Below are 27264 nucleotides of genomic sequence, written 5' to 3' on the forward strand. Positions count from 1 at the left end.
GCTTGGACATTCTAGGAGCCTTTTCTTCAGCCTCTTGTTCCAATAATTCTCACTATCTTGCTGTGCCTTTGATCTAGTCTAAATCACCTTGCACACTAACTCACCTATTTTAATGTGCAAATTCATCTCTCAGCAGCAGCGAGATGAACTCCTTGTGTGTGTGGGGATGTGTATGTGTGTGCTTGTTGCCTGAGGAGAGTTGAGGGATCTAAATAAGCATCCAGAGCTACCGAAGATAAGAAGCCCAAATGTAAAGTTGGGGGCAGCTGTGATAATGGAGTGATGCTCAGGCTGAGCTGAATTGGTACATCTGGCAGGCAGCCACCCTCATTTAAAGCAGCTCCTTCCAACCCCCCTGGTGACAGGGGCCCTGCTCCAGAACTGGGGAGATCTGAGGCTGGGGTGGCTGGCAGAGGTGATTGGCAGCCCACTGTTCCCTGCTTTGCCAGCACCCTAAGGCTCCCTCCCACCTAAGCCAGGGCTGAGCCTCAGAGCAGCCAGGAAAGCCTGATCCAGCCCCTGGGCAAAATCAGACCACAGGGCAGAATATCTCCAGGGAGAACTCATTCATCATTTTGCCTTTTTGAAATTGAGATCAAATTAGAAGTCTTGTTAAAAGGAAAGAAGTCATCCAGCAGCTTCAGGTCACAGAAACCCAGTGCTTGGCTGGCATGCGGCCACCCACAGGGCCGGGAGCTGCTGGAGGAGGTGGTGGGCAACTGGATGTCCCGCTGGGCTAGCACTCCTCTTTCTAGGGCATCAGGGAGGGTAGGGGCATGCAGCTCTGGGGCTTTAGGAGAAAAGAGCTAATGACATCCTGATGAATATATGATTGGAGCTACAGTCGTTGCAATCAACAGGTTTTCCTGATTATAAACTGAGGACGAACTGCAAGTAACAGAGTAGTATCTGTTTGCGAAGAGGACTTCAGAGCATTGATCCTAGCACCTTCCACTTCACACTGGGTCCTGTTGATGCCCATGCACCCCTGGCCCCAGGCCCTGACAAGAAGCGCTGCTACCCTATCCCTGAGCCCTGAGTGTGCTCATAACCCCATCCCACCCAAGACCAGTGCTCTCAGGCCCTGCTGCCATGGGGTCATGTAAGAAGGCAGGCTGCTGGCTGGCAGCTGGCTCTTGGGGTAAACAGAGCCAGATACATGCTTGCCTTCAGTGAGACGGAGGACCAAGGAAGATGAACAGATCCATGAGGGTGGGAGGGGGCAGATAATGGGTTCATGGTCATTTCCAGTCTCAAAAAGAGTCACCATTAAGTAAACACTTTCTGTCAGTCACCTATGCTAAGTACTTCATGTATATTATATCCAAACCACAGAAGAGGTAGGTGTTGATGTTCCATTTTATAGAGAGGAAACTGAGGCTCAGAGAAATGTGGTGACTTTTCTGCAGGTCACACTTAGTACGGACAGGAATGTTTTACATGCAGGAAGAGTTAAGAACACAGCTTGGGGTCAAATTCTGACTCCCCTGCTTACTGGCTATGTGATCCTAGGTGGGAAAGCACTATTCTCTTTATATCTTAGTTTATTTACCTGTAGAGTGGAGATAATACCTGCCTCACAGTCGTTATGAGGCTTATGTTGGGGCAGGATCTTCAAGTTTTGACAGGGTGCCTAGTGCAGAGCAAAGGCACAATGCACAGGGGGGCTGGGCATGGTGGCTCACTCCTGTAAACCCAGCACTTTGGGAGGCTGAGGCAGGTGGATCGCTTGAGGTCAGGAGTTTGAGACCATCCTGGCCAACATGGTGAAACCCCCGTCTCTACTAAAAATATGAAAATTTGGGATACAGGCACATGCCTGTAATCCCAGTTACAGGAAGCTGAGACACAAGAATCGCTTGAACCTGGGAGGCAGAGGTTGCAGTCAGCCGAGATCGCACCACTGCACTCCAGCCTGGCCCACGGGGTGAGACTGTTACAAACAAACAAACAAACAAACAATGCACAGGCAGGATTTATTCTCTCTACGTGTCTGCAGGATGCCAGTCTGTGAGGACCAAAAGCTCATTCCATGGGAAAGGGAGTCAGTTCTAAATGGGTTTTCTTCACCTCTGATTATTCTCTCCTTTAACGGAACCCTTGGAGAGCCTCTATTTTCAAGTTATTTAGAAAATGAGACCTCTTACTTAAAAAAAAAGTCACGTGGGATTAAATGTCTTCTGTCCTCAGAATATTAGGTTAGTGCAAAAGAAATTGCGGTTTTTGTCATTGCTTTTAATGGCAAAAACTACAATTAGTTTTGCACCAACCTGATACTTCTCAGTTGTACTCTTTCCCTCAGTTCTCCAAGCCAAGAAACTCTTATTTGAACCAATCCTCAAGAAAGTGCTTACAATAGCAGCCCCTTCCTATTGTTTCCCCTCAACTCTGAACCTCAGTCCCACCTTGCGGTGCACTGGAACCGCCATCCTCATGTCATCTATGAAGACAGTGAGCAGCTCTGGACTGTTACTTGCCACCTCTGCTGTGGCTTCAGGATGGTGATGGAGTTCTATCCCAGCCACATCCTCCGTAGGATGGAAAATCCCAGCTCCTCTGCTTGTTGAACCAGAAGACTCTGATTATCCGGAACAGGCTGTGTCTCCAAGGGTGGTATCGGGGCTCCTGGCAAGTGGAGATGAGGCCTTGTTAAAGATGGCGTTGGTATTTTCCATGCTGCCTGGAAGGTTTGCATGGTAGCATGTGTTGGGGTAACAAGGCTGGGGCAGTGGCGGGGGTGGATCCACACTGGAGAGGGAGAACACTAGCATGTGAAACATCTCTTCCCACCTGTGAGGAGAGCCAGCTTCAGGTGCAGCAGACTCTCCTCCAAATTGGAGATGACTGCTCTTGGCAGGCACTCTGGAGCAATAATCATAATAACATAATTTGACATTCCCCACTCTTTGGGGAAGAGAATACACCTATAATAGCCATTTTCAAGAGCCAAGGAGTGCAGCCAGAGCAGGGGAAGGCGGGGCCTGAACTTCAAAGGAGACAGGCCTGTGGTTATGAACACAAACAGCCTTTCTGTTTTCAAAGCTCCACGGAATTCTCTGTGAAAACAGCAACTTCTGCACCCTCTAATTTTCTTCTTTGTGCTCTGATTAGCATCAAGCTGTTCTCCCCTTGCAATTCAGTAGCCTCTTGAAGGGTGTTTGCATGATAGGACTGATGGGCAGGTCCTGGCTTCTCTACAGTGGCCTGTCACTTGCTTGCCACCCAGGGCGCCACCACGCCCCAGTGAGCTCCCTCCAGCCATATGCAGTACATCAATCTGAGTGAGGGGCTTAGGCCATTGATTTTCTTCCACTGCCCGCCCCCGTGCCACCAAATGCCAATTATTTATATTGGTTTCAGAAACAGAGTTCTTAATTTAAGCCAACAGCTGCCTTACCTGTGAAGAACACTTTCTTTGGGTGTGTTGAATACAATCTCCCTGGAGGAGGATTTCCTTTCCTACATGCTTCAGAGAATGGCCAACTTTGATTCCTTAAAGGACATGAGCTTCTCCCTTTCCCAGACCCTTCAAACTTAACCCAACTGACGTCACAGTTGATACCCTCAATCTCAAGATAGAGTCTGGTAATCTCTTATATTTGGGTAGCACTTTATAATTCCCAAAGTGCCTTCACCTCCAAAACTTCATTTAACCTTTACAACAATGGAGGAGGTAGGTTGGGCAGGTATTAGTGTTTCCAGAAGCAGCAGCCACAGCTCAGAGAGGTTAAGCAACTTGCCCAAAGTCACACGGCTGGCAGGTAGCAGGGTAGGACCAAAAGTCTTTGGAACTTTGGTCTGGGACTCCTGACATTCACTGTACTATGACATTCACTGTACCTGCCTCCACATAAAATGATTATGTGATTGTAAGGAGGAGCCAGAGAGTAGTGCCACTTATTGGACTTCTCACTTAGGGACTTGCAGTCCACAGGTGACCCTGGTTTAGAGCGACCCTGGGGCAACTGGAAGGGAGCATTGCCTCTGGGGATAGGGTGAGAGTACAAGGTGGGTTAGGGAAATGAACACATTCGCATCAGTCAGGGTTCACTGCAGAAAGAGAAGCCTGTGCTTTGGCACCTTAAGCAGAGAACAATCTAACCCATGGAACAGGGTGCCTATAGCACTACCAGATGGGCTGGAGGAGGGTGCCAGGAGGGACCCCCAGGAATGATTCCCACAAGGATTCACGCAGAGCTTTCCTAACAGGGGAGACACCACCTACCACTCACCCCACTGAATTTAAGAGCACACGCAGTGGGTGCAGGCCAGGAGTCTGTTGCAGGCCACCAACGACGCCAATGCAACTCTCTCTCAGCATTCCATAGCTGGAAAATGGATGCTGAAATCCTGCTACCAACAAATCTGATGTTTCCAGCATATTGCCAGCAGAAAATAGCAAAAGGGGTAGGAAGCGGCATTAGATTGGCCACAAGTTCCCATGTAGAATTGTTGCTACACGGGGGTCTGGGCAATGTGGCTTTTTGTGAGGTGGTTTCTCTCTTCTACAGAACAGGAAGGAACATTCAAAGGAGGGTACAATGGAAGTTGAGTAAGCCAGTACACAGAGTCCACCACAGCAGCCAGCCTAATGCCCACTCTCTTGTTACCCATGAAAACCCGACATGCAAACACTCTGACAATGAATATTTGATTCTGAAGTGGATATATCAAAGGTCTTTATTAGCATAGGAACAACCCGTAGTGTGCATTTGTGTGTTCCCCAAATGCACACAGACACCGTATCTCTCAAGAGTCACTGATGTATTTCATTGTAGAGTTGAGAATTTCTAGGCCATGAAGCTTTCTCAGTTGAGCAGCAAACCTGTCACAATCAAAACAAACAACCCAGGACATAAGTGCCACGGTTCAGGCTTCTGGAGCCCAGAGCCAACACCCTCTCAGATGGAAGCTGGCTGAGAACGTCAGTCCTATCACTGGGTGGAACAGGAAGTGGCTGTGGCATTGGGGTACCCTAAAGATCACAGGGGTAAGAGAGACCCTCAGGGAGGCCCACAAAGCACTGAAAACACTTGCTGCAGGTGGCAGGTGTGTCAGGCTGATCAGACAGGACCTTGCTCTTGAGAACTCCCCCATAGGTTGCCACTTTGAAGTCATCCTAGCTAATGTGCTTGCTTTCTATAGAAGAAAGATTTTAACTATTCCTTCCATTTGAACAACCAGACAGAACTTGAAAGGACCTTAGATATTATCGAGGCCAACCCCCTCAATCTACAGAGGAGGAATTAAAGGCATGTAGATGTAAGGGAAGGAGCCTCTCTCACTCAGTTCCTGGGGTTACCCCTGCTCTATGCCAGGGCTCCTTCGCTCAGCCACAGGTGGACACCCCCCAGAAGCACGTGCAATGAGGTGCATCTGCACATCAGAACAGGAACAGAGCAGAGTGGAGGTCTGTGCTTAACAGAGAAGCCATGGGCACAGTTACAGCCCACATCTGTTGCCCTCGCTCACTGGGGGCCTCGACGTGCTGTTCTGTGTCTCTGCTTCTCCAGTTTCCTCCTGCATGGACATGTGACCCTCGCTGGCCATTCCTCCATTTGTTTAGGCTGAGGCAAAGAACATGAAGTGGGGGTCTGTTTCTGGAAGAGTGGAGAAGAGAGAAAAGAGGGAAGAGAAGGGGAGGTGGAGTGGGGTGGGGGAGAAGGAGGATAAAGAGACAGGGAGAGGGATGCAGAACAGCAGAAAATGGAATGGAGAGAAGGCAACGGCAGCAAGTGTGAGCAGCAAGTCCCCATCAGACAAGCTGATTCCCTCTCTGGTTGGAGCCCAAAAGCTCCCGTTTCCGCTAGAAAGGCTTTCTTCAGAGAAGCAGCTATTGGGCTTAACCTAGGTCTGCACAGAAAGCATGAGGGCTTCCCACAGCATCCTGTGTGGCATGCAGTCCCAGCCAAAGGTCAGCGCCTCAGCTCAGCTGCTTTCTGCAATGGGACCGACACTGGGTCAGCCTGGCTCCATGTCCACAGCATACCTGGGCTCAGCTGTGCACAGCTTCCCCAGAGCAATGCCTGCGTTCACCTGCACGGCCGTCTTCTGTGTGTCACTGCCTGCGAGCCTTAACAAGACCTGCAAGAGGTCTGTCTTTAGCAGGGAAGACGCAACGTTGGGCACCTCCATGCAGTTACCAAGGCAGAGGGCAGCGTTGCCCACTAGAACCTCATCTTCCGAGCTGAGCAGCTTCATCATAATGCTCAACTCTGCAGGGAAGGAAGAGAACAAGCAACAGCTCCTTTTAATCCCCAAATAGGAGGCTGGCAACAGGACATGAGGGGCGCAGGGAGGCGTCAGTGGACACCGAGCTTCCCCAATAACTCTGCAGCAGAACTTGTTCACTGACTCATCAGCAAACATTTACTGAATGCATATGAACCTCCTCAACTCCTTGCTGAATCTCTGAAGTATCTTGGCTTCCCAGAACAGTGTCCAGCACAACACAGTCGTTAGATGAATGAATGCCATGTGTCAAACAGGTCTGTCTTCTTGAAAGCCCCTGTTCTTAACCTCTCACTGCACCAGGGTGAGAGGTCCCATCGACAGCCCCCAGGTGGGAGGCAACGTGCTGGCAACCTATACCTGCAGGGTATGAAACAGGATCCAGGAGAAAGGCTCCAGCTTCCATGGTGGAGCCTCCTTTAGTTCACCTTCTGCGCATTCCAGGGAGTTGGTAAGAAGAACATTAGCAGGCTGCCTCTCCTGGGAAGCCTGCTGTGAATAACTACAGCTGGTTTAAGTTACTGGACTAAAGCTAGGCTCCGACTCTGATATTTCCCTTGTTCACTAAATGTTGAAGGTGTTTTCCCCCCTCCTTCTGTGAAGGCAGAGAACTGAACTTGGTGAGAGGAGGGAGTTTCCTAGCTTTGACCCTGTTATCTTTGAGCTGTCTGTCAGCTGGGTCTCCAGTCTGGGCATCCTACCTGTGTGCAACCAAAAGGCTAATTAAATGCTTTCAGATCTGACGTGAAACATCTTCCATAAACATTGCTGAAGTCTGGGAGAGGTTAACAGCATTGCTGCTAAGTTCCTCCTCGACCACAGTTCCCTTTGCAGCTTCAAGGGTGGATGAACCTCTGGGATGAGGGCTCCCTTAAGGAAATTATCACTTACTTTTATCCAGTCTTATTACTTCTTCCCGAGCTTCGTGATAACTATTCGTGCAGATAGCTAGTATCTTTATAGCATAACGTGATGCAGTCTCGCCTCCTGTCTAGATTTCAGAATGAAATCAGAAAAATAAAATCAGTGCTATGATTGCTCTTGACCACAAGCCACAGCGAGCAGTTATTATAGTGCTAGTGGCTTCCTAAACTCTGAAAAGAGAATTCTATGGAGAACGGCATATGCTTCCTGGTGAGCAGGCATGGTCCCTGCTGGCACAGTGTCACCCGCATCCTCTCTAACCCAGCCCACACCCCTGACAGGAACGTAGACCCGTCATGTACACCTGAGTAATTGCCTCCAGAAGGCTTTATGAGCAAGTGGCTGAGAAGAGAATGATGCTGATGAATGGGAGACCTACCAAAAAGGGAGGAAAAGTCCCTCCCATGTCATTTTCCCATTTGAGAATGAGGACTGACTTGCCAAGGCTGTTAGGCTGACAGTCCTGCATGAGGAACCTTAGGAACCTAGATCATTTTAAGAGGCGACAACTGTCAAACACCGCCCTTGCAATCTCCCATGTGGGGTCTTTAAAAGGCATGTGTGCATGTATGCATGCATGATGCACAGGTATGCATGCCATCAGGAGCTTTTGGTGGGTTTGCAAAAGTCATAATGAATGACAGTCATTGTTCAAGTGGCAGCCTAAACTTAAGACCCCCTGTGCTGCCCCCTCGGTGTTACCCCTGCCCCAGCAGTAGCCCACAGAGCATGCTTCCCTGCCCCACTCAGCCTGAGGCATTATGAATAAAAGCCATGGGTCACCACACTAACATGGGTGTGTGGACCTCATGGGCACACACATCATAGGTGGGATTCTGAGATGGCAACCTAATATAATAATCTCCTTCACCCTTGCAGATGAATCCAGATAGCTGCTCTACCGGCTTGCTTAGATTCACCGCACTCATTTCACAGGGAAATCCCAATATCCTTTGGTCACATGGTAATTCTGCAGGCTACGTCTCATAGATGAGTAGCAAAACCTGAGCAAAACAATGTGCCTGAAAGCCACTCAGATCATTTTTATCAAGAACACAGGCCATATATTTTAAAGTCAGGCTTGAGGGGTAAGCAGTCTTCTTTTTTTTTTTTTTTTTTTTGAGATGGAGTCTTGCTCTGTTGCCCAGGCTCGAGTGCAGTGGCACGATCTCGGCTCACTGCAAGCTCTGCCTCCCAGGTTCACACCATTCTCCTGCCTCAGCCTCCCAAGTAGTTGGGACCACAGGTGCCTGCCACCACGCCTGGCTAATTTTTTGCTATTTTTAGTAGAGACGGGGTTTCACCATGTTAGCCAGGATGGTCTCAATCTCCTGACCTCGTGATCCACCCGCCTCGGCCTCCCAAAGTGTTATAGATGTATCTAATGAACAATTTTCTTATTTACTGAACAATCTGTTATTGATGTTCAGAGTATGGTCTGGGTAGACAGGCAGAAGCAAATCCCTATCCAAGAAGTTTAAAATCTAGCAAGGAAGAAATGGCAGCACATTAACCAAACAAAACCCACCTTAATTCTGTTCCCCGAATAAAATAGGAGACTTCTGTACGTTTCAGGGTTGTAACCAATAAAGTGATCTTACCTTCAGGAATTTCATCATTTTCTTTACCACTCCTGCTTGCAAGGCCTCCTCAACAATTTTCAGAGAGGAAGAAAGGGTCCGGCTCAGAACACCAGCAGCTCTCTGAATACAGCAGAAAGAGGATAATTAAATGTCCTTTTCAGAAATGCTGACAACCTTTAAAAGTTAACAGGAAGTTTGGTGAGGCAAAAGCAATCATTAACATTGGAAGCAAAATATAAAAAATAGGATGGCCAAATAATAGCAAGCACTGTTCTTTTTAATAAAACTGTCACAGAGCTGCAGTCATAGCCCCTTGCCATGCAGAGGCCCATATTATTTCAGCTTCACACAGGATCAACCAGTTCAACTCTGAGAAAGGAAGTTCTCCCTTGTGATTCCTCCCAGAGCTCTGATATCAGCAGGCCCTTTATTAGGGGATGTTTGATTTTCTGGATTGGTCTTCTGCGTCATTTATCTTTACCTTTTCCTCTGTCTTTTGTTCTAGTTTCTGGGATAGTTCATTTACTTTATTTCCCAGCTCTTCTCTCTCTCTCTTTTTTTTTTTTGAAAATAAGTGGCAAGCTGTTAGTCTTTTATGGATATAACTATCTTTAATCTTTCTCAGGATACAAATGATAGTGACTATTTTTTTCTTCTGTTTCCTGTATCATCTCTATTTCTTTTGGATCAATTTTTATGTTTATCTTGGTTTTCCTATTTATGTGTGTGGCTTTCCTGCAATGTCTGGTTGACCCTTACCTGTCCAATCACATGTACGAAAAAAGCAGTAAAATATGTTTGGGTATGCTATGTTTATGGGAAGTATGGAAAGGTAGAGAGGTGGCACTCCCATATACCAGAAAGAAAAATGTTTTCTCCAGTTTCAGTTCTTTAAAGATGAAAGTGTTCTGATTTTATGCTTGCAGGATAGATGCCTGCCAGCAAACGCAGCTCCACTGCCTTGTACCTCTGCTCTCTGTTGTATCAGGAGTTCTGAAATCTTGATCTTTTCATTATAAGGCAAATCTGCTACTGACCAGCTATGTGTTCCTCCGTCTGTACTCTATACGAAGGTTTCCTCAGCCCTGCCTCATTAATTACCACCCTAGCAGCTGCTCTCCATCTTCAGGAAACTTGTTAAAATTACTTACCTATCGGTAACCATTGCCTGTTCACCGTCAATGTAGGTCTCTATTTATTTTGTTCCCCCCAATGGCTTTCATCTCATTTTAATGAGGACTCCAGAGGGAGAAAAGATAAACTTGTGTATTATCAATCTTGCTTCCCTAATCTGCTTCCTAAAGATCCTAGAATTTTGCTACAGTTGACACCACAGATCCCCTTTCACGCCAAGGACAGTGGAGACTGTGCTAGACTAGGACCAGATGCCCATGGTGAAGCTGCTGCCCAGCAAGCTGGGAAGCACCAATGTGGCACACATGGAATGCTGGGGAAATCTGGCCCAAGAGCTCTCCTAAAGGTTTACTCAGGGACTAGTGTAGGCCCATCTTTAGGTCTGGACCATCTGAGAATGGTGGTGCTTACCACTTTGGGGGTCATGGACCTCTTTGGAGGATCTGATGAAAGCTATAATGCCCCATCCGTGAAAATGCACACGCACAAAACCTTCACCCTATCCTGTCTGAACTGACTTTGGGGACGTTTAGAGAGTGCTACCCCCAAACAGGGTATGTTGGATCTACTCAGAACCTTTTTTAAACTGTGGAGCCAGTCCTCAGTCTGCAACCCTTGAAAGGCTGGTTTCCCAGATCCACCCTAGATGTGGCCCTAATTGCTTCTCTAGGCATTAGGGCCCTGCCCTGACAGGGAGAAAAACAGGGGTGATCACTTAACGTGAGTGATGAACACTTTCTAAGGTGATGGCAAATAGCCTCTTGAATCACACTAATATTCTTTTCCTGATGCACTGTGCTGACATATAGGGCTTTCTCAGTTTTCTTATTCAAATGGCAGACACAGAATTGAGAAAGCCATTTTAGCATATATTTTAAAAAGAGGCTAAAACTATTATGCACAAACAACCTCTAGGATCACTGGCTTAAAATATGGGCCTGGCTTTTTTTTTTTTTTCCTATGGAAAAAAGGGATTCTAAATAAGTTCGACACTTAATCTGTCCAATTTGCACAGGATATTTTGAAATAGGAGAAATCAGATCGATTATAACCTCTAAGCTGGTTAAATTTCAGACCATACGGAAGGGGGATTCTTAAGTTGGGTTCCTGGACTCTACGGGATCCACAGGTGACAGACATGGCAAGGAGGTCACTAAATCCCTGAAACTGCAGACAAAACTTGGTGTTTATGTGCTTGTGTGCATTATTCGAATAGTATATCCATACCGTATCTCAGAGACTCAGCAGATTCTCAAAGGTGGCAACTTGAAAAAGATTACACTGATAACAAAACAAAACAAAACAAAACAAGAACAGTGAAAGTTGCTTCTGGATTTCCCTGGGAGAAACTTACTGTCAGGATTCCTCCATCCTGGCTGTTTAGTAAAGATAGGCACCTTCTGCTCACCTCCACAGCCCAAACCTACAACAATGGGGAGAGGCCAGAAGGAGATTTTACTTTTCTGACAATCTGAATTCTCAGCGGAGCTTCTTCTGAGCACCCTCTCCTTTTTAGCACCACAACACTGTGCCCAGGTTCCCTCACAACACCATTTACTGCTCTTATTCCTCCCCATGTCTGTCTCCCCTAACTCCAGGGTATTGCCCTGATAGCAGGAACCACCTTTCACTTGACTTTGTAAACACAGCACCTCATACTCTGCTCAGCACACCTTGGATACCCAGTCTGTTTTCTGGGTACATGACTAAGTGATGCATCCACCCCTCAGCAGAGCAAAGGGAGAGTGCATCCCTCCAGCCTTTTCCCATTCCACGGCCAGTGTGTGAGTGTACATGCTTCTGTCTCTTCATGAACACGAGAATGGTTTTATGCCACAGAATGTGTACAGGTTGTTCCAGGGTTCCGGGCAGGGAGACAAGAACGCTGTACCTCAGAGACAAAGGGAGCCTGAAGACACAGGTTCATCATGAGTCCCAGGAGTGTGTAGATAACCTCTCTGAACAGGTCCACATCCTCCTCACACCTGGCCTTGAAAAACAAAACAAGGTAACCAATGACCTTTCTGCCTTACAGCTTTTTATGGTCATCTTTTCCCTTGGACTAGTGTCTCAGAGTTCCCACACTCCCTAAATTGCCAATGTCATGAACCTAAATGGTTTTGGAGGATCAGAGACCAGTTCCATGAGTTAGTGTTGGTTCAGGAGACTTGGAAGGAGTCTCTGGTGCCTCTGCCATGGGACTATGGATCAGGTTGGCCCTGGGTTGAAAGTGAAGAGTGAGCTGCTGAGACGGGTGATCATTCAACTCCATCAGAAAAATCCTTCAAATCAGGATCAGGCAAGATGGCTGACTAGATGCAGCCAGGTGGAACAGCTCCCAACTGAGGAACAGAGATGACTGACATGCTCCTAACAGACCTTCAAAGAGAAGACACTGAGAGTAGATGGAGGAAAGATGCAGAAGCGGAGTGGAGGGGAGTAACTGGGAACGCTGCATGGGGCTCCTATGTTCCAAGGCTTGTTCTTGGCCCCCAAAGGCTCTTGAGGAATGGGTGAACTGAAGTGGCAAAGAGCAACCTAATCTCATCATAGGCCTCTGGAACTCTGGCAGGAGAAATCCCCTTGACCACCACAGATACTCAGCAAGTTGTCAGGGAGAGCTGCTTAGAGAAGTGGTAGGGGTGGCAAGCCAGTTGATGTGGAACCCAGAGGGTTGGGCGTGGAAGCATCTGTAGTGGAGCATGGCCAGGGACAACGATCCCTCTAGGATCAAATAAGTCCCATAGGAGACTTTAGCCCTCGGGACATCATCAGACCTGAACTCTGCAGGGTGGTCTTGCCCATCAAACAGGGCCAGTCCAACTTGAGGACCCCTTGCTCTGCTGGACTCTCCTGGGGCCCCAGCCTGGTCACACCTGCTTGCTGAGCAGTCTCGTGGGCCCTGGGGACCCACACCATAGCTTCTGCACTGGCAGACCATGCCTGACCAGTGGAGAGCACCAGCAGGGTACCCCTATCACCATGCACCAGCCCACATGCTCCCTCTCCACACCACAGCTTCCCCTGGGCCCAAGGCAACTCCCCACATCACTTTGCTGGTGAGTGTCTGATGAGACAGGTTTTGCTTTCCTTGCCCTGCCAGAGCATGGGAGTGCAGTCCTGCCCCTCCTCTTCCTGCTGATCACCATTGCAGATGGAGTATTGATGGGCATAGAGCCAGCCAGCCCCACCCCTACCAGCAACTTGCCCTTGTGCTAGCATTACATAGAGTACAGTGGATCTTTCTCCCTCTAGGAGCAACCTCCTCTGCTTGTGAGGAACAGAGAAGGCACAATCTTCAGCATGACCACACACACAGTCATCAGCAGGGACCCTCTCCCCCACTGTGTTGCCTCTGCCATTGTGGCAAACACCCACAGGGAGGCAGGTACCCTGACACCTGCTAGCATCCTGCCACAGGTCTTCCGCTGCTGTTGGCATGTGTGAACAAGTTAAGGTCCCATTATCACCATATTATGAAATTCTTGGGCTAACACCATCCATTGGAGTGTAGTGACCAGAGGTTTGGGATCACCTTGGCTCCCCCATTGCAGTGTATTCTTAACCTAGAGGAGCCAGAAAACATAGTCAAGGCCCAATACAAGTCCCTGAGAGTTAGAGCATCCAGTCCAGAAATTGGGAGCTGAATACTGACCCCCTAAAATCTTCTAGAAATAAAGCCAGTCAGCTGAATCTACCTTATACCACAATAAAACCCTCAAGGTCATCAAATAAGATAAAAGAAACAAATTTATCCAAAGGTCAGCAATCTCAATGATTGACAGTAGAGAAATCAACAAAGATAAGAAAGAATCCACATGATAAACCTGATAATTCAAAAAGCCAGAATGCCTTCTTTCCTTCAAACAACCACAACACCCCTCCAGAAAGGGCTCTAAACCAGGCTGACACGGCTGAAATGACACAAATAGAATTCAGAATATGAATAGGAATGAAGTTCATTGAGCTACAGGAGTGCATTGAAACCTACATCAAGAAAGCCAAAAATCATAATAAAACAATGAAGGAGCTGACAGGCAAAATAGTCAATACAGAAAAGAACATAACCAACCTGATAGAGCTGAAAAACCACACTACTAGAATTTCATAATGCAATCACAAGTGTTAATAGCAGAATAGACCAATCAGAGGAAAGAATCTCAGAGCCTGAAGACAGGCTTTCCAAAATAAGACAGTCAGACAAGAATAGATAAAAAAAGAATAAAAAGGAATGAGCAAAACCTCTGAGAAATATAGAATTATGTAAAGAGCCCCAATGTACATTTAATTGGTGTCCCTGAAAGAGATGAGAAGAATGGAACCAATTTGGAAAATATATTTCAGGATATCATCCATGAGAACTTCCCCAACCTAGATAGAGAGGCCAACATTCAAATTTGGGAAATGCAGAGAACCCCAGTAAGATAATTCATAAGAAGATCACCTCCAAGACACAGAATCATCAAATTCTCCAAGGTCAAAATGAAAGAAAAAATATTAAAGGTAACTAGAGAGAAAGGTCAGGTCACTTACAAAGGAAAGCCCATCAGACTAACAGCAGACCTCTCAGCAGAAACTCTACAACCCAGAAGAGACTGGAGGCCAATATTCAACATTCTTATAGAAAATAAATTCCAACCCAGAATTTCATTTCTAGCCAAATTAGACTTCATAAGTAAAGGAAAAATAAGCAAATGGTGAGGAAATTCATTACCATCAGACCTGTAGTGCAAGAGGTCCTAAAGAAAGCACTAAATATGGAAAGGAAAGACCACTACCAGCTTCTACAAACACACACTGAAGTACACAGACCAGTGTCACTATAAAGCAACCACATAAATAAGTCAGCAAAATAACCATCTAACATCATGATGACAGGTTCAAATCTACACATAGCAATACTAACCTTGAATGTAAATGGGCCAAAATGTCCCAAGACACAGCGTGGCAAGCTGGATAAAGAACCAAGATCCACTGGTATGCTGTCTTCAAGAGACCCATCTCACAAGCAATGACATACATAGGCAAAATAACAGGTTGGAGAAAGATCTACCAAGTAAATGGAAAACAGAAAAAAGGCAGGGGTTGCAATCTTAGTTTTAGATGAAACAGGCTTTAAACCAACAAAGACCAAAAAAGACAAAGAAGGGCATTACACATATTGGTAAAGGGTTCAATTGAACAAGAAGATCTAACTATCCTAAATATTTATGCACCAAACACAGAAACATCCAGATTCATAAAGCAAGTTCTCAGACACCTTCAAAGAGACTTAGTCTGACACTCAATAATAGCAGAAGACTTTACCACCCCACTGGCAATATTAGATCATTGACATAGAAAATCAATGAAGATATTCAGGACCTGAACTTAGCACTGGATCAAATGGGCCTGATGTACATACACAGATTTCTCCAAATGAAAACAAGAGAAAATACATTTTTCTCATTGCCACATAGTGCATAGTCTAAAATCAATCATATTTGGAAGTAAAACAGTCCTTAGCAAATGCAAAAGAACTGAAATCTTAACACTCAAATTGGAAATTAAGACTAAGAAATGAACTCAAAACTGTATAACTACATGGAAATTGAATAACTTGATCCAGAACGACTTTTGAGCAAATAAACCAGTTAAGGCAGAAATCAACAAGTTCTTTGAAACTAATGTGAACAAAGATACAACATACCAGAATCTCTGGGACACAGGTAAGATAGTGTTAAGAGGGAAATTTATAACACTAAATGCCCTAACAGATATTGCTAATTAAAAAGTTAGAAATATCTCATGTTAACAACCTACCACGACAACTAAAACAACTAGAGAACTAAGAGCGAACAAATCCCAAAGCTAGCAGAAGACAAGAAATAACCAAAATCAGAGCTGAACTGAAGGAGACTGAGACACAAAAACCCATTCCAAAGATCAATAAATTCTAAAGCTGGTTTCTTGAAAAAATTAATAAAATAGGTAGACCACTAGTTAGACTAAAAAAAAGGAAAGACAGAAAATGCAAATAGACACAATCAGAAACAACAAGGGGAATATCACCACTGACCCCACAGAAATACAAACAACCATCAGAGAATATTATGAACACCTCTCTGCCCATAAACTAGAAAATTGAGAAGAAATGAATAAATTTCTGGACACATACACCATCCAAAGGCTGAACCAGGAAAAAATTGAATCCCTGAACAAACCAGTAATGAGCTCTGAAATTGAGTCAGTAATAGCCTACCAACTAACAAAAGCCCAGGATCAGCTGAATTCACAGCTGAATTCTACCAGATGTACAAAGAAGAAGTGGTACTATTCCTGCTAAAACTATTCCAAAATATCAAGGAAGAGGGACTCCTTCCTAACTCATTCTATGAGACCAGCATCATCCTGATTCAAAAACCTGGCAGAGACACAACAAAAAAGAGAAAACTTCAGGCCAATATTCTTGATTAACACTGATGCAAAAATCCTCAACAAAATACTGGCAAACCAAATCTAGCAGCACATCAAAAAGCTTATCCATCACAATGAAGTAGGCTTTATCTCTGGGATGCAAGGTTGGTTCAACACATGCAAATAGGTAAATGTGATTCATCACATAAACAGAACTAAGAACAAAAACCATGTGATTATCTCAATAGATGCAGAAAAGGCTTTTGATAAAATTCAACACCTCTACATGTTAAAAACTCTCAATAAACTAGGTACTAAAGGAACATACCTCAAAGTAATAAGAGCCATCTATGACAGACCCATGGCCAACATCATACGTATGGGCAAAAGCTCGAAGCACTCCCCTTGAAAACCAGCACAAAACAAGGATGCCCTCTCCCACCACTCCTATTCAACATAGCATTAGAAGTCCTGGCCATGGCAATCAGGCAAGAGAGAAAAGAAAGGGCATCTATATAGGAAGAAAAAAAGTCAAACTACCTCTGTTTATAGATGGCATGATCCTGTATCTAGAAAAAAACCATAGTCTTGGCCCAAAAGCTCCTGAAGCTAATTAACAACTTCAGCAATGTCTCAGGATATAAAATCAACATACAAAAGTCACTAGCATTCTTATATACCAACAACAGTCAAACCAAGAGCCAAATCAGAAATGCAATCCCATTTATAATTGCCACCAAAAGAAAATACCTAGGAATACAGCTAACCAGGGAAGTGAAAGATCTCCATAAGAAGAACTATAAAACACAGCTCAAAGAAATCAGAGACAACACAAAGAATGGAAAAATGTTCTGTGCTCATGGACAGGAAGAATCAATATTATTAAAATGGCCATACTGTCTAAGGTAATATATAGATTCAACGCAATTCCTATTCAACTACCATTGACATTCTTCACAGAACTAGAAAAAACTATTTTAAAATTCGTATGGAACCAAAAAGTAGCCTGAATAGCCAAGGCAATCCTAAGCAAAAAGAACAAAGCTGGAGGCATCACGTTACCCAACTTCAAACTATACTTACAGGGCTAGAGTAACCAAAACAGCATGGTACTGGCATAAAAACAGACACATAGACCAGTGGAACAGAATAAAGAACCCAGAAATAAGACCGCATACCTAAAACTATCTGATCTTCAATAAACCTGATAAAAACAAGCAATGGGGAAAGGATTCCCTATTCAATAAATGATGCTGGGATAACTGGCTAGTCATATGCAGAAGATTGAAACTGGACCCCCTCCTTATGCAATATACAAACATTAACTCAAGATGGAATAAAGACTTAAATGTAAAATCCAAAACTATAAAAACCCTGGAAGATAACCTAGGTAATACCATTCTACACACAGGAACGAGCAAAGATTTCATGACAAAGACACCAAAAGCAATCTCAACCAAAGCAAAAACTGACAAATGGGATCTAATTAAAGAGCTTCTGCACAGCAAAGGAAATTATCAACAGAGTGAACAGACAACCTATAGAATGGGAGAAAATTTTTGCAAACTATGCATCTGACAAGGGTCTAATATCCAGCATCTATAAAGAATTTAAACAAATTTACAAGAGAAAAATAAACTACCCCACTAAAAAGTGGGCAAAGGGCATGAAGAGATACTTTTCAAAAGAAGACATACATATGGCCAACAAGCACATGAAAAAAAGTTCAGTATCACTGATATTGTTAGTGAAATGCAAATCAAAACTATAAGATACCATCTATACCAGTCAGAATGGTAATTATTAAAAAGTCAAAAAATAACAGATGCTGGCAAGGCTGCAGAGAAAAAGGTACACTTATACACTGTTGGTGGAAGTGTAAAGTAGTTCAACCATTGTGGAAGACAGTGTGGCTATTCCTCAAAGACCTAAAACAGAGATACCATTTGACCCAGTAATCCCATTAATGGGTATATACCCAAAGGAATAGAAATATTTTTATTATAAAGACACATGCACATATATGTTCACTGCAGCACTATTCACAATAGCAAAGACATGGAATCAACCTCAATGCCCATCAATGATAGGCTGGATAAAGAAAATGTGGTACATACACATCATGGAATACCATTAAGCCATAAAAAAGAACGAGATTATGTCCTTTGCAGGAACATGGGTGGAGCTAGAGGCTATTATCCCTTGCAAATTAATGCAGGAACAGAAAACTAAGTACCACATGTTCTTCCCTGTAAGTGGGAGCTAAAAGATGAGAACACGTGGACACACAGAGGGGAACAATACACACTGGGGCCTGCCAGAAGGTGGAGGGTGGGAGGAAGGGGGAGAGGATGAGGAAAAATAAATAATTGGTACTAGGCTTAATACCTGGGTAACGAAATAATCTGTACAACAAACTCCCATGACACAAGTTTACTTATATAAGACAACTGCACATGTACTCCCGAACTTAAAAGTTAAATAATAAATAAATAAATACATAAATAAATAATTTTTAAAAATTAACAAAGAAAATCCTTCAAATCTCCCCAGGGCGAATGAGACTTGATTTGGGGGGCTCTTTAAGGCCAGCAGTGCATAAAATCCGAGGTTACAGAAGGGAGAAGCCACTGGCACCATCCAGCACTCACAGAAACAGAATTTCTGGAAAAGCCAGATAACTAAGCAGCAGCTAATGCCCCCGAAGAGGATAAAGACCAATTATGAACAAAAAAGCTAACATACCAGGAGGCTCAAGCAGCCATCCCCAAATTCCTCACAGGCCGCCATGTGTCTTCGGGTGGCAGGCTCAGCACTGAGGTTTCCCATGATGGCAATGCACTGGCACAGAGCTGAGGAGCTGCTTACCTTGGGATCTGTCTTCTAAATGAGAATCGAAAGAAGGCAGAGCCTCAGAGAGCAGGCAAAGGATGCCGCATGATCTCTCGGTGCATCCCTCACTCACCGAAAGACCCGCGAACCAACCAGATAGCTTCATGTCACACAGGGGCATCCCTGGGGTCACACTGGCAACAGGATGGCGGCACATAGAGGGGTAGACCCAAAAGGGTCTTGGCCTAGGGCTTAATCCCAGCTCTTCCATCAACCAGCTGGGAGGACCTGGGCAAATCCCTTCTGTTCTCAGAGGCTCCATTTCCACAGCTGTGGCACGCTGGGGTGTGGTTATGCTCTCTAAGGGCCCCTGAAACTTCTAAGGTTCAATAGGGACAGGCTTCAGTTGCAACACACTCTCCAAGGAGAAGCCCTGCCCCCGACACTATTCACTGCCTTATCAGCTCCAATTGCTACACTAGTCTTCCTGACAGGATGACTTCCATTTGGGAACAGCGTCACACATCGAACTTATTGTCAGCAGGGGACTGATGGAGACTGACGAACTCTATCCACCTTCACTTAAGATGCCACCCATATCCAGCTTTTCCTCCCCTGTAACCAGTGCCATCCATATGCCACCTCCACCTGTCCCTACTGTAGCTGTTTCAATAACTGACAATTGTGTAAATTCCAGCTGTGAATAAATGATTAATCAACCGAGAGACAATAGTTGTTCTGGATTGTAAACTGTGTTTCAACAGCCCCATTCACGCTCCTGAGAGTGTCTGTCACAGAGGGTGAAAATGAGGGTTTGCTCACCAGAACGTCTGTGAGTGCAGGGAGAACACCTGGAAGGTTGGCCTGGAACCAGACTTGGAATCTGTCGAGAAACCATGAGCCAGGATTTATTTTTACATTGCATAAACTATAACATAAATACAGTGTCTCAGATAATTAATGTTGCAAACTCTAGGTCCATATGATTTAGATTGTGCATGGAGAATTCAGAAACAAATACAGAAAAAAACATGTCACTATGTATGTAACGTGGCTTTCATTTTTCTGAGTCTGGAGAATTGCCTTTGATGTTAAACAACAGACCTCAGATGGTGACTCCCTTAAGCAGGAGTTGCTGGAATCTCCAGGCTTCTGCCAAGCTGACCTACCCCCAATCCCTGCTCTGAGTCTACAGCATGTGTGTGCTGTGCAGAAGGCAAATACCGTGCAAGCATGTTTACTCATTGGAGCCACTGGGAGGGCCTGGATGCATGTGCATCTCCACACGCTACAGCCACTGTTCCATACCCCGGCCCGTGCCAGCTGGCTGGCCTGCCTGTGAGCACAAGCAGCTCTCTCATCCCATTACCATCTCTAAGCAAGGTGTCCTAAACTTTGTAAGGAAATTTAAAACAGAAGATGCACTTTAAAAAAAAGCTCTTAAAAAATTATGAAAACTGAGACCCTTACTATCATCCCCAGCAGCTAGGCAAAACAAAACAAAACAAAACAACACAAAGCCATGGGGCAGAAGGGGGTCGTTACTCATAATGTCACTGGCAACCCCAGAGAAGACTGCATCTGACTGTTCATTCTTGCTTGCTGGCTCACTGGCTCACTCAGGTTCATTCAATGCGAATTTGCTGGCCAACTCCTATATACCAGGCACTGATTAGAAGGAAGGAAGGTTCCCGACGCTTTGGAGGCTTGCCTACTGTGACAGGCACTGCTTTAAATATGCTGCTGCTTCCAAACCCATGGAGGCCCAGGTCAGCCTCTATGCAGAGTGACTAGAATGGGAGTGGGTGGCCGCAGCCCCCTGGGAGGCATCAGCCCTCCTTCTCAGTGAATCTTGCAATACTCACTTGGAGACTTGGCCTAGCCTCTCTGAATACGGCACATTTTTAAAGATCAGACAGGTCAACAAAGACTGAAGAAGAAATGTCAATTTCTATAAATAAAAAAAATTACCTTTCTTCCAGAGCCAAGTCTGTGAACAGTCCCATAGCAGTGTTGGCCTCCTTATCCGAGAAATCAAGAAATGACACCAGGGCTTCCAATAATCTGCAAAAAACCATAATAACCTCAGAGGTAGCTGTCCTCCAACTAACAGCATCCCAACAGGGTAACCTTGCAAGGAAACCAAAAAGGAGTCAGCATCCGGGTGAAATAAGCAGAAAGGGTGCCTTGCCATGCCCTCCTAGAAGCCTAGCTCCTTGCCCACCCAGAGACAGACACTCTTAAGTGGTTGGCTCCACCACTTAATGTGAATCCCCAGAATGCTGAGTACTTTTAACCAAAGTTTATTGATTATCGGATGCCAGCTCAGAAGGAGTTTCTGAGACTCTGCCATGTGACTCTGGCTCAGTCAAGTTCATTAACTTAGATGACATCTAAATGGCATGCTTACTAATCTGCTGATGACTAAAGTGGGAGGGCCCCCTAATAAGGTGGGTGATGGAATAAAGATTTAACAAGATTGTGACAGGCTGCTGAATATATTAGATTAAATTTAATAGGGTTAAGCTCAAAGTTCTCCACTTAGAGCTGGAAATTCTGCATAAGTAACAGAATTGTGAGACCTGGTTGGTAACTGGTTCATATGAGAAATATTTAAGGATTTTTAGCCACTTACAAATACAAAATGAGCAAACAGTCTAACACAGATGCCAAAAAAACACCTGATGTAATCTCAGGCTGCCCACATGGACTTACTGGCACCACAACAATGGAAGTAAGAGTAATTTGTTCATCCAGCAAACTTGCATTAAGCATCTACAAGGTGCTAAGTATACTGTGCTCAGTACTGAGCTCCTGGTCTCCTACAGTGATACATATGTAAATAAATAAGATAAACTGTCTTAGGTGATACGTTAGAGACAGACACATGTTGAGGGGACCAGAGTCTCACTGGTGGGAGGTGTGGGGATGGAAGTGAAGAAGACTTCAACAGATGACACTTCAGTGTCTCTTGAAGTGTAGTGTTAGCTATTCATTCGTTTATCCATTTGACCAATCACAAAGAACAAGCACTGACTGTGTGCCAGGCAATGTGGTCGGTTCTGGGGTCCTAACGATGAAACAATGTCCTGGTTCCAGGCAGCTTGCAGGCCAGCGTCGGGCCCACGGGGACGGGTACAGAGGCATGTTAGGCAAAGCCACCTGCAGTCACAGACTATGTGGGCACAGAATTGCAGGAGCACATTTGGGGACTGCTGGTAGGCAGTTAATACTTAGGATGTGAGGGGAGAACAGGGGACGGTAGAGAGCTGGACAGAGCCCAGATCCTGGGGGCCTTCTAGGGCCTGCTGGGAAGTCTGTACTTTGCCCTGTAGGCCCCTGTTCTCCAATGTGTGGTTGGTGGTGGGGGCCTCCGGGACAGATTCCTCAGTCAGTCTGAGTGGGAGAAGGCTCCAGGAGGCTGCTTTTTCATGAAGTCCTCATGTGATTCCTAGCCATTATATTTCTCAGTAATTGGAGAACCAGCCTCACAAGGAAGTCATTTCAGTGTGTTAAGTAGGAAAATAGCAGAACAGATGTCCATTTTAGAAAAATCCCTTCAGTGTACGGTGGAGGCTGGATTGGAGCAGGTAGTACAGGAGGCAGGAATTCAACCAGGGGAGAACTGTGATTGTCCAGACAATAAAGGCTAAGGGACCAGACTGAGGCAGCAGCAGAGTAAGAAGCACAGTAAAAACACAAAGAGACGCTGATGAAGACCTGGAAGAAATGACTGGAGAGAGTAGAGGAGAATTAGAAGAAAATGAATTCAGAAGATGCTAAGGAGAAAGAGCTGGCAGCATACTATCTTATGGATGTGGTGAGGGAGAGCCAGGTCACTTCCAGGACATTGGCTTAGGTGACTGGATAGGCAGAGATACCCTCTATGAAGACAAGAAATTCAGGTAGATGAACTGGTGTGAGACCATGTTTTGATTTATTAAGTCAATGATACTTGTGGATGTTGTGATAGAGATGTCCTGTAGCAGAAGGGTATGCTTCTTGACGAAAGCCATGGATGGGAAGAGGGACAAGGGTAGGATCCCGGGGTCCCTGACTTGGAAGGGTGATAGCATAGCGGGGCTTGCAAAGGAAACCACAAAGGAATAGCCAGGAGGTAGGAGGGGGGCCAGGAAGGATGGTGTCCTAACAATTACTGTGATGGAGTTTCAAAAAGAGTAGTGATCAATAGGACCAAATGCCACAGGACAGAGAAGGGCGAAGACTTTGACCTTGACATCTTTAAGAAAGACAGATGACAGGCCATCAGACTGGGCTTTTGGGAATATGAATTCCAGTCACCCACATCTATGGTGCTGGATCTATTTAGCCACTTATTCTAGGAGTGGTCTGGAGGCCAAATCATCAAAGGAATGATGGAGGTAACAAGGATGCTTAACCTGAAATGTATCAGTATTTTCAGATACCTAAAGTACTGGAAAGCTGGAAGGAGTCTGGGCCTGGGCCTCAATGTATGGAGGCAGAATCAACCCCAGAATAGTATGGGGCAGGCAACTTACACACAGTGTAAGGAGATAATTTATATCAATCAGAACTGTCCTGAAATGGACAGTTGGCTACCTTGGGAGGTGAGACCCACAGCCCCTCACTAATTGGGGACAGACTTTCTCCACCCAGTCTATTAGCTGCATTAGTGCCCATCCCCAATCAAATGGAGATAAAAATAATGAAAACTGCTGGCATCTCCCCTGGAGGGCATGATGCACAGGCTGTATGGGGGTATGCAGAGGACATCTATGCTGAGTGGGGCTTGACTGGATGGTTTCTGAGGGCCCAGGTGACACCGAGCTTCTGCAAATCCCTAACATCTTCAGAAGTGGATTCCAGTGCTCCTGCTGTCAAAAACAATTTATTTGTTTTACAGTTAGTTCAGATTCTTCCTTCACCAATTTAAACCTATTTTCTTCGGTCTTGAAAATAAATGCTAATGAACCTGAACAGCACAGATGAGACAACAGTCTAAGACCATCTTGTCTTTGTCCTGGGAGACACAAACAGCTAGCCCCCCACTATGTGACAGTGCACACATCCTAACTGGACTCAGCACCTATAGCGGACGGTGTATCCCTTTCTATTTCCTCACATACCCTCTTTTATGGTGGCAGATTTTCTGCTCTGCTGATAAGCAACTGTCTCTGTGAGTGAACCACAGGTCAGAAAATGCTTTCATGTAACCAGTAAATGCATGGCTACTTCAGTTTAGGACCCTGAACAATATTCCCTAAGAGAAAATGATTATAAAAATATTGAGCCCCTATCACACCATGTGTCAGGCTTGCTTGATGTTAGTTGCTTTTTTTTTTTTCTGTAGCAGATACTGTTTGCTGGCTAACCCCACAGATATTCTCCATTCCCTTCTATTCTTCCTAACTCTACTACAGAAGAAGCTGGGATCATTTCTTTTCCCACTAGGTGTATGTAGCATGTGACAAAATTCTGTCTAAAGATAAATAGGCAGTAGCTTTTCTTGATAAAAGGGACAGATCCAGCTGGTGTTGACCTGTCTTAAAGAAGGATGTGAAGCTTGGAGTTGCAGCAAGAGGGAAGGTATGACCATGTGAGGAAGGTCAAGAGAAGGGCTGAGACTTTGACCTCGACATCTTTAAGCCCCAGCACCAACAGCTGCTATCTTTAGTCTCATTTTATTAGGTGAAAAAACAAGCCAGGCTTTATTTTGCTTAAGCTCCTTTTGCTCAAGTATTCTGCATAATGCAGCAGAAAAAATTCAACTGCATCACCCCCTGTAAGTGTCATCGTAAGTGAGTGATGCAGATGAGATGCCAGGGCCCGTCAGTGCTAAGTAGCTTTCCTGGGTCACACAAGCAGAGACATGCAGGGAATGGAAGCTCAGTACTGCTTAAGACTAAAACCCAGCACTTTTGACAAAATGACACTGGTCCTTGGCTAGCACACATTCATGCCTTCAACCTCTTCTCTGAGGATAAGCATTGTGGGAGGAATGTGGTAAGTGTGCTGCCGTGATGGTCATGGGGCTATGCGCAGCCCTGTCTTGCTTCAGACTGCCTCATTTCATCACAGAGAACCCACTCTGTCTGGTTCAACAGGAGATGAACGTTAAGGAGGCTAGTGGGCATAAAAGTAAAAAGCTGAGGTTTCTCTGACTGTCTAAAGAGAGTAGGCAGGACCACACGAGGTGATCGTGAACGCCACTCTGCGAGACACTGGAAAAATGCACATTGAAACTCAAGCAATTCAAAGATAGCTTGAGGGGAAAAGCCCATGATAGGTATAGCTACATTTACTCAAAGAGACAAAAACAATATTAAAAAAATGCGATGAAGGTATTAAGGAAATGACTGCAGTCATTTGAAATGCAAAATGTGCTTTTGGGGAATTTAAGTCCACTAACAATCAGCATCTGCCGCACAGCCTGAGCTTTAGTGGCTTGCCAAAGCCTTTCCTGGGAGCCACTGGGGCTACAACTAGGCCTGGAAGGGGAGCCGTAGGCAAGGCTTAATAACCACCCTGTCACGGCACACATGGACCTCCACACCAAATTGGACCGTGTGGGAGGGCTCAGCAGGGTCCTAAAAAGATCTGGAAGGAACAGGAGCCAGCTGCAGCAGGTCTGGCTCCTTTTCCTACTGAGAACACAGAGTGGAGCTGGGTCCTCAGAACAGTACCTAGGGGCTAGGCTAGTTGGGTGAGATTCCAGTGGTTCCTTGCTGTAGTTCTTCCTGCCCCATGAGTGACATGAGGTAATAAAGCTTACCTTGCCTACCTCGCAGCATGAGGGGAGATAAAACAAAATAGCAGTGAACAAAAAAATTCAGAAGGGTAATCTCCTGTTTTTAGATTGTGTAAGAAACATTTATAAAGCAAGTTACAATAATCGCCACTGTTCTGTTAGATTGAACCACATGAAATGGCGGGCACACAACCTTTTAGATCTAATAAGTGACAATTTCATATGTTCAAACTAATCATGTAAAGATAAATAAACTGAAAACTTAATAAAAGTAAATAAATGAATAAGTAAAACAAGCAAAATAAATAAATAAATAATTTAAAAATGAAGTAATAAATTATAAAGAACTGGGCAGAATCACTGTGGTTCAGTAATCTTTCTAGAAAGTCTACTTAGGGGACACACATTCTATGCTCATAGTCTTACACTTTGGAAGGACCTCCATTCAACAGTATTCGAAATGTTTTATTTATTCATAGTGCATCTTCTTCCAGAAAGGGTTTAAGGACACATAGAATAAGATAGGATTACCTCAAATAAGAATGAAAGAAGAAAAGGAAGGGTAGGAACAGGGTAGAGATAGGACGAGGCCAAAGGCACAGAAGCAAGTAACCTATTTTAAGGTGGGGCTCCTGATCTGGCTATGGAAGGGCTGCCATTTGCACCATTTGTGGGATGGGGACAAGCCAGTTGCTCAGGAGAAGTGAAACTGTCCATGGTACCAAGTTCAGACAGGAGTCTGTCCCAGAGGTCCTCATGACACAGCACTCTTGTCAAAGGCTCTTTCTGTTATTGATCCTTCAAGTCACACATCAGAGAGATAAGGGGGAGACAGGCACGCCTGAACTTGTCAAGTGATGACACAAGATGTCCCAGGAAGATCCTGCCAGCAGAGGCTTACCTGATCAGGTCAAGGTGGCTGATGATCAGGCTCCGTCCGCTCTCAGTCTGGGCGAGCTGCAGCAGCAGGGCAAGGCTCTGCTGCCTGATGGCCAGGACCTTGGAGGACAAGAGGGTGGCCAACAGCCTGGCCCTGTCAGGGTGCATCACTAGCACACGCTGATTTTCCTCTGCAAAATACAGGGGTTGTGTGTCTTGTGTGTGCCATCACGGCAATTAAACTAGCTCTGTCGCCCTCTCTCCTAATGGGAAACTCAACTGGTGCCCACTCATTTGAAGGCAGGATAATGAAGTGTAAAAGTGTGGATTCTAGAACCAGACTGCTGGGTCTGAATGCCCAGGGGAGTGACCTTACCAATGCTCCTTGGTCTCCTCATCAGTAAAATGAGGATTACGTTCCTACCTACAGGGACATCATGAGCATTAAATGAATCAGTACATGACTGTGCCAGACAGGGACTGGCACCCAGAAATCAACTATGTCATTATTATTGTCAAGCCTCCTTGGTGTGTGGTATCTGGAAACACTGGCAA

General features: G+C 45.2%; 1 protein-coding gene across 10 annotated transcripts in view; it reads right to left on the reverse strand.

Annotated features, from left to right (window-relative positions):
* Positions 1 to 4581: 4581 nt before the first annotated feature.
* The window catches only part of TTC12 (tetratricopeptide repeat domain 12), a 51398-nt gene continuing 28715 nt past the window's right edge, over positions 4582 to 27264 (reverse strand). For 2 of the 10 annotated variants that reach the window (XM_017883151.1, XM_017883160.1), the window contains exons 13-22: positions 26732 to 26900; positions 21072 to 21164; positions 19923 to 19983; positions 19014 to 19151; positions 11764 to 11862; positions 11227 to 11295; positions 8757 to 8858; positions 7123 to 7222; positions 5990 to 6215; positions 4833 to 5600 (exon numbers count right to left, since the gene is read on the reverse strand). In XM_017883151.1, the coding sequence (XP_017738640.1) occupies positions 5384 to 5600; positions 5990 to 6215; positions 7123 to 7222; positions 8757 to 8858; positions 11227 to 11295; positions 11764 to 11862; positions 19014 to 19151; positions 19923 to 19983; positions 21072 to 21164; positions 26732 to 26900 (1274 nt within the window). In that variant the 3' untranslated portion in view covers positions 4833 to 5383. The other 8 variants (XM_017883153.1, XM_017883154.1, XM_017883156.1 and 5 more) reach the window with 8 other exon arrangements.

Source organism: Rhinopithecus bieti, unplaced genomic scaffold (assembly GCF_001698545.2).
Source record: "Rhinopithecus bieti isolate Rb0 unplaced genomic scaffold, ASM169854v2 scaffold_11964, whole genome shotgun sequence".
Classification (NCBI taxonomy): domain Eukaryota; kingdom Metazoa; phylum Chordata; class Mammalia; order Primates; family Cercopithecidae; genus Rhinopithecus; species Rhinopithecus bieti.